Source organism: Ambystoma mexicanum, chromosome 2q, assembly GCF_040938575.1.
Source record: "Ambystoma mexicanum isolate Mex_15411 chromosome 2q, UKY_AmexF1_1, whole genome shotgun sequence".
In the NCBI taxonomy this organism is placed as follows: domain Eukaryota; kingdom Metazoa; phylum Chordata; class Amphibia; order Caudata; family Ambystomatidae; genus Ambystoma; species Ambystoma mexicanum.
The window spans coordinates 1,318,955,802-1,318,974,319 of record NC_090924.1 but is presented as its reverse complement, the minus strand read 5'-3'; the positions used below and the strand labels follow the sequence as shown (position 1 = coordinate 1,318,974,319).

At 43.5% G+C, this 18,518-nt stretch overlaps 1 protein-coding gene across 1 annotated transcript in view; it reads left to right on the top strand.

Annotated features, from left to right (window-relative positions):
- Positions 1 to 18,518, top strand: part of NEK10 (NIMA related kinase 10) — a 2,768,076-nt gene that overhangs the window by 257,627 nt on the left and 2,491,931 nt on the right. Inside the window, exon 6 of the mRNA XM_069648774.1 lies at positions 1,161 to 1,245. Within this exon, the coding sequence (XP_069504875.1) occupies positions 1,161 to 1,245 (85 nt within the window). The remainder of the gene's footprint in view (positions 1 to 1,160; positions 1,246 to 18,518) is intronic.

Genomic DNA, 18,518 nt, shown 5'->3' with positions numbered 1-18,518 from the left:
GCAGCTTCCTGTAACACTCTCCTAGCTTTGGGCCGTCTGACTTAAAGGACGACACAGGCCCTGGGAAGAAGCTATGAGGAGTGTATCACGAAGCATCTACCGAAGTCCGCCCTAAAGGACATTTTCAAGCCATTCGAGCCCCTCGATCTTTAACCAACTGTACCGATGACTGTTACGTTGCAGTCGCTAAAGCCATCCGAGATGCCTCGACCAGTGCTTAGAACTGGCGACCAGCACTGAGACAGTGATAGCTGACCCTGAGCCAGTGTGTAGGCCAGCCTGCAGCCACCCATCCAGCTTTGCTGTCTCCCATCTTGAAAATTGTCACAGAATCTGCAAAGTGCCCTGAAACTGACTCGACACTGTCGAGCACCAAGGTCAACAACAAGCACCTGGTACATTATGGTTCTGTCACCCTGGTCCTTCTTTGAAGACCCCAGTGCCGTTTTACAGCCCATTCCTCCCTTTGTGCTGAAACCACGTATCCTTGAACTGTTGCGATTATTTATTATACCAAATACCGTCCTGTCAGTATCCAGAATACACCCCTTTTCCTTCTTTGAAACTGTCCTCCTTTACAGGGTGGGTTGTATTTTGTAGTCTGCTAGAACTGTCTGTTGTGATGATAATAAAGTAGATATTTTTATACAACCTTGACTGGACAGTCCATTTTTATCATTGGGTAATAATTGTATTTTCGCTGTGTTGCAACTAACCAACCATCCACAACCTTTCGCAGATGAGCCTCCCGTTCCGTCCACATCACCAAAATTGGACAAAGAGGTTTATAATTTGCTTGTGTTTCCAATTTGTTCAGATCCCTTCTGGTGTACTGGAGGTGTGGGGCTGACTGATGGTTTAGAAACCGATATTCATCTCTGGACCACTAGCGCCCTCGGAGTTGATTTGTCACAGTGATATTATTAGCCAATGGAATATCAGTCATTCTAGTATAAAAGCACAATATTCTAATTTGGGAAGCCTGCTGAAAGATAGATCTCTTATGTTTTTGACCAATATGTAGACTCCAGTGTGCTTTTAGTTGTTACTTGTTGTCTGCTCCTAAGATCCCTATACTAAGCCTCTGTTTGCATGTATTATACACATTACTGTGTGCAAATGCAAACTTTTTGACAACACAAGTATTCTTTTTCTTCCAGCGAGTGGGTCGGCCATGCTCCATCAGTCCATTTTCTGAGAGTGTTAATCTGCTTGCGGTTACTGATGCGGGATCCCTTCTATCAGGTTTGTCCTTCACTCAAATCACACATCAAAGGTTATTATTGATTTTATGTCACCTGTGTTGAGACATGTTCCCCTTAAAGTAAAGGGAACCTGAAAGACGCAAGAAGACCTTACACACAGGAATGCTGAAAAAATGTCCAGAGGACGTGTTTATTTTACAAATGTAGTATCAGAATGTATTTAAAGGCATGGTCTAGTAAAATTTTGTATTGTCCCTACGGGTCGGCCATGTTTTTTTAAGCCTAAGCGGCTCGATTTTAGAAAACTTTCCTATGGACCTTACCCGAGTTTTCGTCCATTAAACGCACGCGAAAACAAGCACCAGGGAGCCGCCATTTTCTGATAATCCTATCTTTTCCCCGATCGCCCTGGCTGACCTGCTTTTGCGGCACTAAATCAATTCCCCCGCCCCTGAGCCTGTCATCAGCAGACTCGTACCGCCCATTTCCCAATGCCAAAGCAAGTCTCGTGTCAACATTTGCTGCGCTTCAGCTAATGACGTGTCGCCATGGAAATGGCAGGACGCCTCTCTCCTCAATAAGTATAAACAGACCGTTTCACAACACACAGCAGCCGATTTTCGATTCCATTCCTCTCTCTGTGTTACTTTGAGTATTCTGTGACTCGTTTCAGTGCTCTGGTCAGCTACCTTCGCCGCTTGTAGCCCGTGCGAACAGATACCAGTACCACCGCTATAAATTATTTTAGTTTGTTTAACACACAATGGCTACAATAATGCCCTACATGTACGAGCCCGAGTATACCGAGGAGGAACTACTGGAAAGGGAAGCACGCGAAAACAATGGGGATTCGGACGGCAGTTGGCAGGACGAATCAATAGATGAAGAGCCTGGGCCTAGTCGAATGGACGGCGTCTCCACCTGGTGCACATGCAATCGGTGCGAGCTAATGCCAACTGAGGACGAGAACTGCTGCTGCCGAGAAAACTCGGGATGCCTGGCCTACATTTCGGAAGGCGAGCCACGACCGCAATGCATCACCGAGCTGCCAGACTTCAGGGCAGCCTGCCTCACACGGGCCGTGTTGAGAATAATGATGGTGCTTATGCACGAACTTCGAGCAACTGTTCGTCCTCGTAATCCGAGTAACGAGTAAGTATACTCTGCTTGTCATACCACTCCTATTTCATGTTCTTCTACTATATCCAAAATTACATCTACATATCATTGTAACGCATGTAAGTCGTTCAATAGTGTGCATTGTCTAGATAGCATTTGTCCGTGTAAAATGCCATTAGTTACAAGAATTGTCATTGACAACAAAAGTTTATTAAACTTATCTTGGTCATTTAAAAACAGTTTGTTCCATTCCTTTTCACAGGTGGTACAGGCTGGTGGCCTATCGTTCCTTTACATGGTGGCTTCACGGGAGGCTTGGACACCACGTTCGAAGAGTGATACCCGCCTGTGCCGTTCGTGCCATTAGAGAAACGTTCCCGAGTGACAGTGGTCAGTACAGGGGATTTTCTCTCGCTGTGCTGCAACCTGACCTGTATAATATTTAAAGTCTTGTATTTTTGTGTCATGAAAATAAGATACAAAATAAAACACCACATATATTTTAACAACGGTTGTCTCGATTTTTTTAAATGAAACAAGTGTGTCTCCATTCAAGGATGGATGTCAGACATCTGTGCTCCGAATGGGTGAAGGTCTGGTTGCTGTGAAGCAGGGTGGTCACTATCTATCTAAGCTAACATAACATATTCTCGATAATGCATGCATTAAAACACACTTGTTCAAAGTCTTTCAGTAGGTTATGTCTCTATAAAAGTCACACATATATCTATACTAACATTTACCATTGGATTATACAGTCTTGACCACTATAATACACCAGTTGAAGTGTGGGTCTGTGCTCACAAGAATCTCCGGTATGTGGCATTTGTTATTGATAAGCAACGATATACTATCATTGATATAGAGGCGATATACTGTATATTGATATAAAGGCGGTTCGCGCCGGTGGATGCCCGCTGGCATGGGGGGCTGTGACGGGCGCAAACGGCCAAGGTGCCAAACTACATGTACACTTCAAAAGGTGTCCCACGCCAAGGGGCCATTGTTCACATGGTCTCCTCAGACCTTGTGTCTCCAGGCAGGCCTCCCCTGAGGCAGGCCGCCCCCCTGCAATCCACATAAGTGTGTCTCCATTCAGCAGTCTTCCTGTGCCTTATCTGCACGCCCCAGGGCCATCCATCCCACCCCCCTGTATCAAAGGCGGTTCGCGCCGGTGGATGCCCGCTGGCATGGGGGGCTGTGACGGGCGCAAACGGCCAAGGTGCCAAACTACATGTACACTTCAAAAGGTGTCCCACGCCAAGGGGCCATTGTTCACATGGTCTCCTCAGACCCCGTGTCTCCAGGCAGGCCTCCCCTGAGGCAGGCCGCCCCCCTGCAATCCACATAAGTGTGTCTCCATTCAGCAGTCTTCCTGTGCCTTATCTGCACGCCCCAGGGCCATCCATCCCACCCCCCTGTATCAAAGGCGGTTTGCGCCGGTGGATGTCCGCTGGCATGGGGGGCTGTGACGGGCGCAAACGGCCAAGGTGCCAAACTACATGTACACTTCAAAAGGTGTCCCACACCAAGGGGCCATCGTTCACATGGTCTCCTCAGACCCCGTGTCTCCAGGCAGGCCTCCCCTTGAAGCAGGCCGCCCCCCTAAGACCACGACATACATACGTCATTCATTCACAAACACACCCCTGTTTCTAATACTTTACAAATCACTCGATATATCTCATGAGAACATCTTTGTGCTTTGCAAGTCAACTCCTGAACGTGCTACCTGGGAATCACTGAGATCTATGCTAATCTGCTCGTCGTCGTGCTATCCGTGAACTTCTGTGACCGCTTCGAGCATACCCATCAGTGCGCTACCTGTGGCCATCCACCTATTCTCCCGCAACATACTGCTCTGCTTGCTGAATCCAACTGTTTGTTGGTCAAGGTAAGGCCATGTATCCTGGTCATATTTCGCAGATTTTTAAATTTCTATCTATTTGCGAGTAGAGTACCCAATAGTGCTAGGTTCATTGGTCTCATTGCTATTGACTTGAGTTTCCATTGCTATGCTATCAATAGATCTATTTATTTTCATCTGTGTCTATTGTCATTGAATTGCATCCTTCGGGGGTCCAGTCTATAATGTAAGCATGTTTCCTTCTCGTGCAATACAGAACATCCAAGGGACGAGTCACATGTTCAGATTTCAGTCACATGAATTATACATTTCTGCAACTTATGCAAATACTAAGCCGCACATAATGAACTGGTATAGTTCCTGCGACCAAAACAAACCTTGCATTGATCATTGTATGATTCATTTACTTTTGTATCAAATCTTTATTCTTGAAGATTGTATAATAATGTCGATATTTACTTTTCAGATTTATCAACAATGCCTGCCTGTTCGATTAGCGGTTGCCCTTCGAAGACCCATGCGAAATCTGAAGGAACTACAATGCATGTATTCCCGAAAACTGTGGATCGAATAAGAGAATGGGTAAGACATTGCGAATATCCACTGGATGAGCTGGAAAGTAGAGTCCAACAAGTCTTACAGGACAAGAGGGGTGATCGATACCGCATCTGCAGACGGCACTTTTCCTTGGACATGTACACAACTTCTTGGGTAACAAAGAAGAATAAACGGCGAACGACACGGAAATTGCGCGAAAACGCTATTCTCACTCTATTCGTCCACATTCCGCCACCGGTGAGTCAAGTGTCCGGATTTAGCTTTCGGCCTTGCGGTAGTGTGTAGGTAGCCGAATGGATTAATTGATATTGTAGGTGTTCTATCCCTTGTAATAATTTCGATATTGATATGAGTGTATAGTTTTTTGAATAATGACATTTATCAATATATTCTTTTTCGATTTCATAACCCACAAACGCAATGTATATATATATGGGGACAGGGAACTGTGCTGTATTGAGCATTTTTCAAGTATTCTGTCGGCTTACATGGCTATTTTTAATATTGGCATTTCATTATCAATCATTAATTGACCTTTACAACCTCTTGACTATCCCTTGAATCTGAAGCAAGAACATTCTACATCCTTGACGTGGTCGCAGTTATCAACCACTTCTAGCGCGTATCAGGTAATCTTACTAGGCTAATCCGCTACATACTTGTTTTATGCATGTCAAGTAATAGTTTTATTCTATCGTGTAATTATTTTACCGAATTTTTGGTTACTGCTTTCCAATTGATATACACCTTAGTTATCGTCCACTGGTGTTTGTTTTCAGTTATAATTAGTGTTATCCATATTAATGCAAGTACTGTCTTTCAGGGAGATGCTGAAGCGTCCGCCACATCTACAACATTTCTAGATGTTTTTCAACAGCAGGAGGTATGGATACTGACAGCTTCATCGAGCGTCATCATCAGAGCTGGAATTCTTGTCGTTTGATTGTTCTACACAATGTTTCATTCGTGGTTAGCCGTTGATATGTACCTGTGTGTTCGTCCTCACGTGTGTTTTATGCTAACAATATTTTGATACATAGTAATGAAAGTACTATGTTTCAGGCAGTTGATGGAGCGTCAACTCCTGCACTTGATGCAGAGCCTGACATTCAAGTATACGAATCAGTGCAACAGCTTTCGGAAGTGCGCACTACATTTGCAACATCCATAGATATTCTTCAGCAGAACGAGGTATGGATAATGACAGCTCCATCATGGGTGATCATATAACGTGATTCCATTTGCTATACTTTCTTCCCTATTAACGCAAGTGCTGTGTTTCAGGGAGACGACGAAGCTTCCACTACAATCACAACATCCAATTTAGAATATGCAGATGTAAATAATTTGTTGAAAAAAGTCGATGAAATTTGATCATATTTAGATTTTCCTTGATTCTTTTGGACAGTGCATCATTTGCGGTTATCTCTTTATATGTACCTGTGCGTTCGACCTCAAGTGTGTGTTAGGTTTCCAATATTGAAAGCCATACTAATCCAAGTACTGTGTTTCAGGGAGACGATGGAGCTTCCACCACAATCACAACATCTCATTTAGATGATGCAGATGTAAAGGAATCGTTGAAAAAAGTCGATGAAATGTGATCATATTTAGATTTTCCTTGATTTTTTTGGACAATGCATCATTTGCGGTTATCTCTTTATATGTACCTGTGCCGTCGACCCCAAGTGTGTATTGTGTTTCCAATATTGAAAAGCATACTAATGCAGGTACTGTGTTTCAGGGAGATGCAGATGCCTCCGCTCCAATACAACGATTCATGGCAGTCCATGCAGAGCCAGAGGTATGGATACTGACAGCTCCATCGAAATAGATCATCACTGGTCGAATACTTGTCGTTTGATAGTTGCACACAATGTTTAAATCGTGTTTGGCTATTGAGATGTACCTGTGTGTTCGTCCTCACGTGTGTTTTATGCTAACAATATTTTGATACATAGTAATGAAAGTATTATGTTTCAGGGAGACGATGGAGCCTCATTCCGTGCTGTCTATGCGGATACAGAAAATATAGTCGTTGCAGCGCAAGAGGAAGGGAGGACATGCGGAAACGAATCGGAGCTACAGCGTGCAGATGTTGAAGGTCGAGTCAAAAAAGTTTCAAAGGAAAAAAAACAAAAAAAGGTTAGTTACAAACAGTTCATAACTTTAAAAAAATGTTTGTGCTGGGGACTATTTTATGTTTTTTTCCAGTCAATTCTACTACACTCCATCTTGTGTTTAAACTGAACATCCCTTTTCCAATCTCTCCTCCAGTTACCCGTGGGTGTCAGAACTATACACACACAGACAGTGAAGCGAATGAGAGATGTGGCTTGCCAGACCGTGTACACTATGGAGGAACTATTAATTGAGGCGAGGCGTGTTCAGGCTCGAGATGCTCATGTCCAATGGCCAGAACATGAATTAACTGTGTTTGGAGACTACAGCAAAGTTGCATTGTACCATAGCTACAGTGCGACCGCACCACCACAAGAAGATGTTATTGAATGTATTGAAGATAGCTCTGAAGTAGTTGCAGATCAATTTACACAATCTGCACCCGCCAAAAATTTGCCACCAAAAAACCTGTCGACATTGTTGTGTTCTCCCATCAATGTTGAAGTAATAGATGTTGAAATGACAGAGAATGAACCAGCCGCAGCATCCATAGACGCATCAGAACTTGATATCAGCGATATTACTTTCCAATGTGTTGAAATCTCCACAACGTCAAAGGCCGAAACAACGTTGACGCAGGATGACAGTCTAATGAAAGAGAGTAAATACATTGTATTCGATGGAAATTATAAGCATGCTGAAATGTGTGCATTCCATTAGAGGGAAAGTATGTGGGAAGCCATTGATTAATGTGACTCGTCAAATAAAAGGCAGTAACGTCAAAATAAATGCCGCCTGTAGATTAAATCATAGGTTCTCATTGTCTGTACAACCGATGCTGGGGAAACTGCCAGCAGGCAATCTACTGTGTGCAGCTGCATCACTTTTTAGTGGCTCCAGTTTTAGAAAGTTAGAGGCTTTCTTTCAGTTTGTGGGACTCCATTTCATTTCTAAAGCGCTGTACTACACATACCAACGTGATTATCTGTTTCCGGCCATTAGTGATGCTTGGAAAATTGAACAATTGTCTCTAGCAAGTACATTCGAAGGCAAACGATTCAGGCTAGCCGGCGATGGACAGTGCGACAGCCCTGGATTTTCTGCCAAGTACTGCACCTACCACTTTCAGGACATGGATAGTAAGAAAATTGTGAGTTCAGTGGCCGTGCAGGTAACACAATGTACATCCTCAGTGGCCATGGAGAAACTAGGTTTTATAAAATCAGTGGAATATCTACAATCGAGGGGAATGCACATCGACCTCATAGCCACGGATAGACACGTTTCAATTGCCAAGACAATGAGAGAGCAGTTCCCACATATTAAACATCAATTTGACGTATGGCATCTTGCTAAATCAATCAATAAGAAAATCTTGGCTGCAGGGAAAAAAAAAGGTTTTGAAAGTATTTTGCAGTGGTCACATTCTATCACCAACCATCTTTGGTGGAGCTCAAAAACTTGTGAGGGGTCAGTGGAAATACTACTTGAAAAATGGCGGTCACTGATGCACCACTGTACCAACGTTCACCGCTGGACAGCAAATGAACATTTCCACCAATGTGAACATGGCCCTTTGTCCCCAGAGGAGGCACAGAAGTAGAAGTGGTTGATTCCATCTTCACCGACACACAAAGCCATTGAGAAGATTGTTTTCGACAAAACTCTATCAAGAGATTTGAGAGGACTGACAGAATTCTGTCACACAGGAGATTTGGAGGTGTTCCACAATATGTGCCTAAAGTACAGGCCAAAGCGCTTGCATTTTAGCTTTTGGGACATGAAACATTGCACTATACTAGCGGTCTTGGCCCATAACAGCAATGTCGGACGTGAACAATCTAGGACTAGGGGTAAAGTAAGGATGCCTCGCTACACTAAGGTGTTTTCAAAACGAAGTAAGCAATGGGTGATCAAACCAGTCTATGATGAAATGCAGTTCGACTTTGTGAAAGGCCTTATTGTTGCTGTGTTAGAGAAGCACAGATATGGAATTTTGGACGTTTCTGTGCAGAGCAGTGATCCATTGCCACCGAACATTGCGACTGTGCCATGCCCACCCAAAGCACAGCTGATTGTGAAGTACAAATCCCTGTTTAAATAATTGCAATACAATTTGTCTTTTTGTAAATAAATGTTATTGTACAGTGTACCTGTAAACCTAACCCCTACCTTCACCATCATGGGTGGCGAACAAGCTGGGTGTCATCTTTGAATTCTCTCTATTCACCTCACATATGTGTATGTATCTATTTTTCTCATGTCTCATCTCATGTAAATGTAAATGCTGCGCACTGTTTACGGAGGGGAGGCTTGCGTATTGCAAATAATAAAACAAACAAACAATAAATCTCACTTTTAACTCAACTCCTGTGGTACTTTATACTTTCCCTGACCTTCCGCCAAAAATTAAATGTCTCAATTTGGGCTGCAAAGCTTGCAGACAACGGGGACAAAATTGGGGCACTTAGAACGCGCCAGCCAAGCGGGCCGTGGCATTTGAGAGAGAAGCCAGTTCGCATTCGCACATTGAGGCGCACTACATAGACGGATTCTAAACTTCAAGTTCTCACAGATGCCTATACTACGTGATGTTGCAAATAAAGAATGCGAAGGACAGCGCCCAGATGAGGCCCACAAGTCGCACTGGAAGTATAAGGGTCTATTGTTTTTTGACCTTGAGACAGGGACCATGCAGAAAGAACTACATTTGAAGGGAGTGCGCAATAACGTAAGAGACGATAAGGCAGAAAATTCAGAAACTAGACCGAGTTTCAGTTTTAGGTCAGTATACGAAAAATCGTTGTCAAGAGCACGGTCCGTTTTACAGACTGCATTACGAAGAGACACACTGGAAGTTTCAAATATAATGTAAGTAAATCTTTACACGCTTTTATACCGGAATGAAGATTTAATGAATGGATGCATGAATAAATGAATGAATGAAGAGCTAGGAAAAGCAAGTAAAACTGTTCGTAGTGGGCACATGGGCATGCAGGTCCACTGGTGTCACCGATCTCGGTCCTTGGCCCAGCCACTTTTCCCTGCACTGCCTACCTGCACTACGGGACTGTCTCTGTATCCTTCAGCCCCTTCTCCCGGCATTTACCTTGCACTTGCCACCAGCTGGCCCTATTATTTAATTTGTATTCAAGTAACCATGTACAGCCCTTCCCCATGCGCGATCAGAAAGACACCTGGCCTAGTAGGATCATTGTCTGTCTGCCCTTGTTCCCCACCTGCCTCGTCACGCCTAGAAACACTTGAGTATAGGCGCGTTACAAATGCCATATCATATATCATATCATTCCTCACGCATGTAGACTGTTGTTTATCATTGTGTGTTGGCCTCGATTTATCTCGTTACTTTTCGCATTGATTTTAGAGACGAACATACTCCATTGAACTATCCTTGCAAGCAAATAGTTTCTGATCGGCCGTAATAAATAAAATGAGTAATATTAATGAAGTTCGGCTAGCGAGACTAATTATCATTTTTTGTTTTCATAACAGTTATTTGATCCCTTTCTGCCACTGCCATCTGTTTGAGACACCGGCGGATGGATTCTTCAGCAGACACCTGCAGCTTTGTGTCAACAACTGGAGCACGATCACCATATTATGGGACGATCGCCAAGGGCCCACATGCCCTTACGCTGTACTAGTGGCTAGAAGCAACATATCAACCTTTAGGCTGGACTAATGCGTAGTTGATGGAACAGCCTTGCGGTTCACCGTGCTTCCAAAGTGATTCTTTTTACGAAAATGAACACCCTGTGTACCATAAAGGAACAGCGCGTGACTCAAGATGAAACGGAACAGTTATTGCGGATACAGATAAAAGAAAATAAATGGCTTCCGGAGTTCATATGTCAATTGCTGAATATTCTCTAAACATTTAATGTCAAATAAATGTACTTTACCAAATGTACCGTGTTGCTGTTTCATTTTAAAGTACAGTTTCATATTCCGAAATGTGGCGCGCTGTGTTGTGAGTTGGTCTGTGTTGGTTTCCGGGTTCTGTGTGGAGTCACGCAGAAGACGACTGGGCGCGTTTGCCTACGCAGCACAGTAACGTCACGGGGAGAGGCGGGGAATATGAATGTTTTGATAATGTCAGGCTCAGGGGCGGGGGAATTGATTTAGTGCCTCAAAAGCAGGTCAGCCAGGGCGATCGGGGAAAAGATAGGATTATCAGAAAATGGCGGCTCCCTGGTGCTTGTTTTCGCGTGCGTTTAATGGATGAAAACTCGGGTAAGGTCCATAGGAAAGTTTTCTAAAATCGAGACACTTAGGCTTAAAAAAACATGGCCGACCCGTAGGGACAATAAAAAATTTTACTAGACCATGCCTTTAACATGATACAACATTTCAAAGGGTGAATTAATCACACATTGATATACACTTCATAGTTATATTGCATAGCAGGGAAGCATGGAACTACCTAAAAATCTGTAAAAGCCATACCAATTGTTTTCATTCACAGTCAGTCATTCATACCTTAATCTACACTCAGTGTCAATCATACATCCAACAAATACTAAAATACATTCCAACACAGTAAAATATTAAACGGTGGGACATACAACTTGTCACCACAAACAACCTTATTGTTTGTGTATTAGAACATGCATTAGAATTACTACACTACATATGATCTATTGTAGGGGTGGATCTGAACACAAAAATTCAAAAAGAACACATCCCCTTTTAGGTTTCTCAACCGGTTTCAACGTAAAAAGCTGATTTAGTCAACGTCTTTATCAGGAGAATAAATGCAGTATACCGCAAGAAAAAGGAAAAAGGTGAATAAAGTTAATGCACTAACCTATCATGATACTTAATATATAGAATCATTTGCAACTTTGCTGCATGCGAAACGCACAAAATTTCCTCTTAAAGTAAAACCACATCTTGTTCAATATATAGTTCAGTATGAAACTCAATTCAATTGAAATTATTTGTAACGCGCAATACTGTGCAGAATTACCTGCATCTGGATGCAGATTTTAAGTGAACACTTATGTTATCCAGCCAGACGCCTACTTTAATCCCATAATGCCATGATTTGTAAATTAATTAAACAGATATGTCTTTAGTGCTTTTCAGAACTGAGTCAGTTCTTTCAAATTCCTAATCCTCCAAAAAAAAGAGTTCCAGAGCCTTGGTCCGTACACTGAGAAACGTCTATTTCCTCTGATGGTGCAGCGAGAAGGAGGGATGGCAAGCAGCAATTTATCTGATGAGTGCAGTGGAAAAATTGGTTGTTGCCAGGGGTACGGGCAAGACCTTGCAGGCATTTATAAACCAAGCACAGCATATTGAAATATATTTAAGCAATAGGCATTCAGCCGGGGGGGGGACATTACCACTTCAGGTAATGCCCCGGGGCCCAAAGTTAAGGTTATAGTTAGTTACAAAGGCCCCTGGCAATTAAATAAGGTGGTCATGCCCCCCCTGTGAGGGACTTATTGCTATTAGTACCCCGGCCCATAAGACTGGGGTACCAAGAGCATTTTTTTCTGTTCCGAAACGCTCCAGCGTTTCGGGATGGAAAAAAAGTCTAAAAAAGGGCTGCCAGGGAAGGGAAAATGAAGTCCATTTTCCCTTTCCGTGGCAGCCATTGAAAATCAATGTTAAAAGGTAAACCAACAAAATGGTCACCATGGAAATGGAGAAGGGACTACATCTAGTCCCTTCTCCCTTTGGGACTACATCTAGTCCCTTCTCCCTTTCCATGGCGGCAATTGAAAAAAAGGGAAAAATGTAAACAAAAAAATGGCCACCATTCTTCGTTTGCATGACGGACTGTGCGGATCGGTAGCAAACGCGCTGGGGACAGAAGTGTTCTCAGCGTGTCCGAACCGGAAATGGACAGAAAAGAAGGGAACTGGGGTTGGGAGGGAGGGTGGTATTCTTTGGATTGGGGGAGCAGTAGGGGTGCACACGTACCTCGATCCCCGGCAGGGGAAGTTGGCAGCCTCCAGTCGTGTGGTGGCTCGGAGCAGGAATTACCCTGTTCCGAGCCTCCTAATTGACGAGTGGCTGCCACCCCTCCCCTCGTCGGGCACAGAAGGAAAGAACGTTGTGGGGAGAGGGATTCCCAGTCGAGTAACTCCCTGGCGAGGGCCAATAAGCTTGCTTGTAACAAGCTCATTATCCCTAGCCGGGTACTAATCTTTCTTAGACTGTGAGCCAATGTAGTGATCGGTGCAAGGCTGAACTATGGTTGGATTGTGGACTTTACAAATTTGGCAGACTCCAGCATTTTGAGCTTTCTGAAGTGTATCCAACTGTCCCACGGCATTATCTTGATGTGGGATGTATGGCAATGCCAGGCACAAAAAAAACAGAATATTGACTGAGATTTGGAACACATCTGACTTTTATACCCTAAATTGGATTGCACGAAACAGCCCAAATTCTTGATCTTGAAGACATAGTTTTAATTAGAACCCAAGAAACATGGAGGGGTGGGGGGATTGGCTTTCTTGGTGTTAGTCAGTGCCAAAAAGTGCTATCAGAACTCTTAATGTAGATCAGTTTAAGGGACGTAAGCGTATCTATTGGGTTTGGACACCTGAACACAAAGCAAGACGTCCCCAAGACAAATATGAAACACTAACTGTACCCTGATATCATATGTCAATCTAGTGCTCCCTCTCATTCTCTCTCTCTCTCTCTCTCTCTCACTCTCTCTCTCTCTCAATCTCTCTCTCTCTTTCTCTCTCTCCCTTCCCCTCAAAATCTCGTTCTCTCTCTGTTGCCTCACTGGGTCTCTGTGGGTGAGAGTAATATTATCAGGTGTGTGTTTACTGTAGCCACCCCAGTCATTTCTGAGCGCTTCCTGACGAACTGTGGGGGTGGGGTGGGGGGAGGCGTAGGGATTAATCAGAGCTGTGTCTTTTACATCTACTAAAAAGTACCAAAACAGAAATGATTTAATTATACACTAACATGGGGAACCGGGTCTATTTATAATGTGCATTTCTAATCTCTTCTAGTATATATAGTCATAATAAAACATTAGACGCTTACTGAGCAAAGCATATTATCAAAACTTAGATTCAGCCAAACCATATTCAAAATGATGAAACATGGAGGCAACCCTAAGAGGGGAACTGGCGCTGCCTCTAAACGACATTGATCCCTCATCTAACTTTCCTAACTCGAAAACCCTGAAAATTAACCTCTGAACCGCTTAATGGGAGCTTTTTTTACCCCTTCATTTCTTTAGTCGTTACTGGGGCCACTCACTCCAAATTTATTTTATTTAACCATGTATTACGCGCCATAGCCCGCAGGCTTCAGGAAACATTGAAAAGACAACACAAACACATCATGACAGATAAATGGAAAGGTGAACATTTCAATTAAACCGTCTAGTTTTCAAACGCTATAGAAATATAAGCAAATTCTTTTCCCTACGTAAATCAAGTGTAAATCTATTCCAAGCCAAAACTGCCTGAACAGAAAAGGAACGACCGCTTCCTCTTGCACATTTAACTCTTGGGCAAGTTACATGCATTTGTATTACTTGACCGAGTAACTCTTGCCGGGATGTGTTGCACAAATCTCTCACAAAGATAGGATGGAGCAGGCCCAGAGACATTTAGGTGTCAATGTGTTCACCTTGAAACAAATTCTGTCTGCAACCAGCAGCCACTGAAGGTACTTCCTGTGCGCTGAGAGGCGTTCCCTTCTGGGCACACTCTTAATGATGCAGACTGCATAATTCTGTAGGGACTGTCATTTATGGATACCATTTTTGCTAGCACCGCTCAAAAGGGCGTTGCAATAGTCCAGTCTCGGCATGATGGTGGCTCTTAACAAGGTTTCACAGTTTTTGTAGAAACAAATGGCTTGACTAACTGCAACAGTCTTACATGGTATTGAGATCTTTTAACAGTATTGTCCACCTAAGCATCTGCCCCAAGAGAAGGTTAAAAAATGACTCCAAGGGTTTGGACTTTATTTGACACGTCAATACAATGATTGTCAATATAAAAAGCTAAATACTGAGTGTCCAGCTTGGGTGCTGCCTGAGATGAACCGAATATAAGAAACTCAGACCTTGCGCCATTAAGGCACAGCCAATTTGCTGACATCCAGGCTTGAATCGGCTCATTGACGTTAGAGATCTTACTAGCATCCCTGGAGTAATCACCACTCAGTTCAATTATTAGCTGCGTGTCATCAGCGTAGTTAGTAAACTGGGTTTCCATATTCTCAAGCACATCACAGAGGGAGCAGATATAAACATTAAAAAGTGCAGGTGAAAGGCATGTGTCTTGGGGCACACTGCATCTAATCAGTGCTGACTCTGAAGCAGCGTCCCCCCAGCAGATTTTAGACTTCCTATTCACAAGAAAGCACCAATCCATTCATTGGCTTCCCAAGAATAGCGTCCTACTTCAGAAAGAGTTGTGAGGAGCTTTTCATGATCCACAAGTTCGAAGCTGATAAATCCAGTAGTATCAGTAGCCCTGACTTGCTCCTATCAACAATACTCAACATGTGGGTTTGCAGGTCTACTAGGGCACTCTCGGTTCCGTGATTTGACCTTAACCGTGACTGCCTGGGATGCAAAATATTTGCATCTTCCAAGTATCCCTGATATTGCATAGTTAAACATTTGTCTACTATTTGTAGTAAAAAGGGGACGTTAGTTATAGGTCTCAAGTTTCTATGTATCTTAGGGTCCTGGCCAGGTTCTTCTAGCAGTGGGGTAACTGCCACATTTTGTATACTGTCTGGAACCGTAATGTAGCCAAAGGGGTCATTGGTAAAAACAAGTAGGAAATGGAGTAATTAACTTCACATTACTTAAAATGGGAACTACATCTCCAGCACACGTTTTTGCGTGCATCTTCCTGGGAATGTTCTCCATCTGAAACACAGACATGGGATTAAATGTAAAAGCAAGTTGAGAGGGGTTTTCCGGGAAAGCTTTGGTATGTCAGGACTATTAACCTGGATCACTTTGCTAGCAATCTTTAGATGAGCTCATTTATTGTTTCCGTGAAGGTCTGCTGAACCTCAATGCAGTCTTCCTTAGTAGAAATGAACGATTGTGCTGATTAGGTTTCTCTAATTTCCTAAGAATGTCAAAAAGCTTTTTAGTGGCATTCTCCGATTTCTCAATCTGAGCATTAAAATAGTTTTTCTTCGCCTCATATATCTCATCCCTATATGACTTTTCCAGGGATTTCCATATGGTTTTGTTATCATCTGTTCTGTCTTTTTCCCAGTTGCATTCCGCTCTTCTTTTTCCTTTTTACTGCATGGTCGCGGCAGGCATAAACCAACTAAGATTATTAGGCCTTTCTCAAATTGTCTTTAATTTCATAAGGGCCACTCTATCTAACAATTCGTTCAAATGTTTTTTGTAAATAGCCGCCAATATTTTTTGTGGGTCAGAGTCTAAGGTGACATTCATAAGCCTAAACACACAGCATTCCAAATATCGTGCATGTATGTTATTAAGGTTCCTACTGGTAACCATTTTTAGCAATTTCTTTTTCTGAACTGGTTTTACGGGCAATGTGAGTTTAAAAGAAACAAAATAATGGTTAGACCAAACACACGGCTTGGTAGCCAAAGGGCTGAAATGTATATTTCTAGATGCCACCCAGTCCAACACATTGGCCTCATTACGACCCAGGCGGTAAGGGGTTAGCGGCGCCATAAAAAGGTGGCAGCGCCGTTAACCCTTTACCGCCTAATTACGAGGTCCCTTTGCGGGTCCCCACCTTAACGGCTCCAGCCGTTAAGAAAGGAACCCGCAAAGGGACTTTCGAGGTAATTACGGTACCGTAATTAACGCCTTCCCCATTCCCATTGAGCCCTATGGGGGCAAAAATGGGAATGGGGAAGGGCCAATGGTGAATGGGGAATTACCGCCCCGCCAACCTTGGAATGGGGCAGTAATTCCGCCCATCCACCATGGGGCAATCGGTAAAATACCAGCGTCAACCATGGCACTAATAGCATGGGTCGCAATGACCCCCATTACCTTTATTATGGGTAGGCTCTCTTGACTGTAGATAGTGACTTTTATATTCTGAAATAACTGATCTAAAAGCGTTGCTTTGGTGTCAAAAGCATTACCTAGCCATCTATTAAAATCTCACAAAATAATGGTTGAGCAGTAAGGTTTGTTCAGGGAGGCTAAAATACCACTTATTTCCTCATTAAAGGCAGGAGTTTCATTAGGTGGGCGATATAACAGAATTATATCAACACAATTTTTAGGAGAGGGGGTAGCTTATAATTTCACAGCGCTCACAACCGATTGGGGACTAGAAGAGACAATGGGCCTCATTATGAGGTAGCCGGCTACCCCCTTACCGCATTCCGGGTCCGGGTTCCCGAAATAGGGGCTTACCAGGTGATTCCAACCTTGGAGGACACGGCAAGTCCCCATTTCGGGATCCATTCCCCATTCCCATTCGAGCCCCCATAGGGCTCAATGGGAACGGGGATGGAGCTAATAACGGTACCGCAATTTGCGGTAAAACCAGGCGTTATGGAAGGGACCCGCTAAGGGACCTCGGAATAGGGTGGTAAGGGATTACCGGCACCGGTGTCCTTACCGATGCCAGTAATCCCTTACTGTCTACCTCGTAATGAGGCCCAATGTTAGAATAGCAACACCCCCTCCCCTATTCATTTTTTGATTTTGGCCAAAAAACATATTTGGAGTGACTAAATCAATGTTCTGTAAAACACATAATGGCCCTCATTCCGAGGTTGGTGCTAGTCATGGCGTTATTAGTGCCATGACTAGCACCATTACCAGTACCGTGTCCGCCCTCATTCAATGGGGACTTACCGGTCTAGTCCGACCTTTGCGGGACTGGTAAATCCCCATTGAAAATGTCAATCCCCATTCCCATGGGGAGGGTGCTAATAACGGTACTGTAAATTACAGTACCGTTATTAGCTCTGAAGTCCTTTTGCGGATCCCGTCCATAACGCCTGGTAAAAGCAGGCGTTAAGGACGGGGCTGCAAAGGGACCTCGTAGTAGGGCGCAAAGGGTTTACCGGCACCGATGTCCTTAACGGTGCCCGGTTTCCCTTTGCGCCCTACTCGGAATGACCCCCAATATATATGTTTGTTTGTTTTGTTTGTTTTATTACTTGTATAGCGCACCAGACCCAGGGGTAACCGGGCACATTTTATATGACAACTTACAGCTTAGTTACAAGAGAACATGGCAAATAGAGAAACAAGAAATATACAAAAATATACAACAGGCAAAAATGTAGATACACGTATTTGCAGTCCTAATCAGAAACTGCTAGAATTAAGTATGTGCAAAAATACAAAAGGTGGAGGGATGTGCGGGATAGGTCCAGGCAGTGGGTGGTCTATTGTTTGTCTGCGTCTTTGATCCACCTTGTGAGGTTATGTCGGAAAGTGAGGTAGGGTTGATCTTTCCTCAGTGTGGATGGTAGGGAGTTCCAAAGTTGAGCTGCTTTTTCCTGAAAGCTGCAGCCACTGACTCTGGTCAGTTTAAATCTAGGTGTAGATATGTTGTTGGAGTTAGCGGATCTGGTGAGTCTTGTTGGTTTTATTCTCATGAATCTCGCAGAAAAGTAACGTGGTGCGGCATTGTTTAGGCATTTGTAGACAAGTGAGGCTA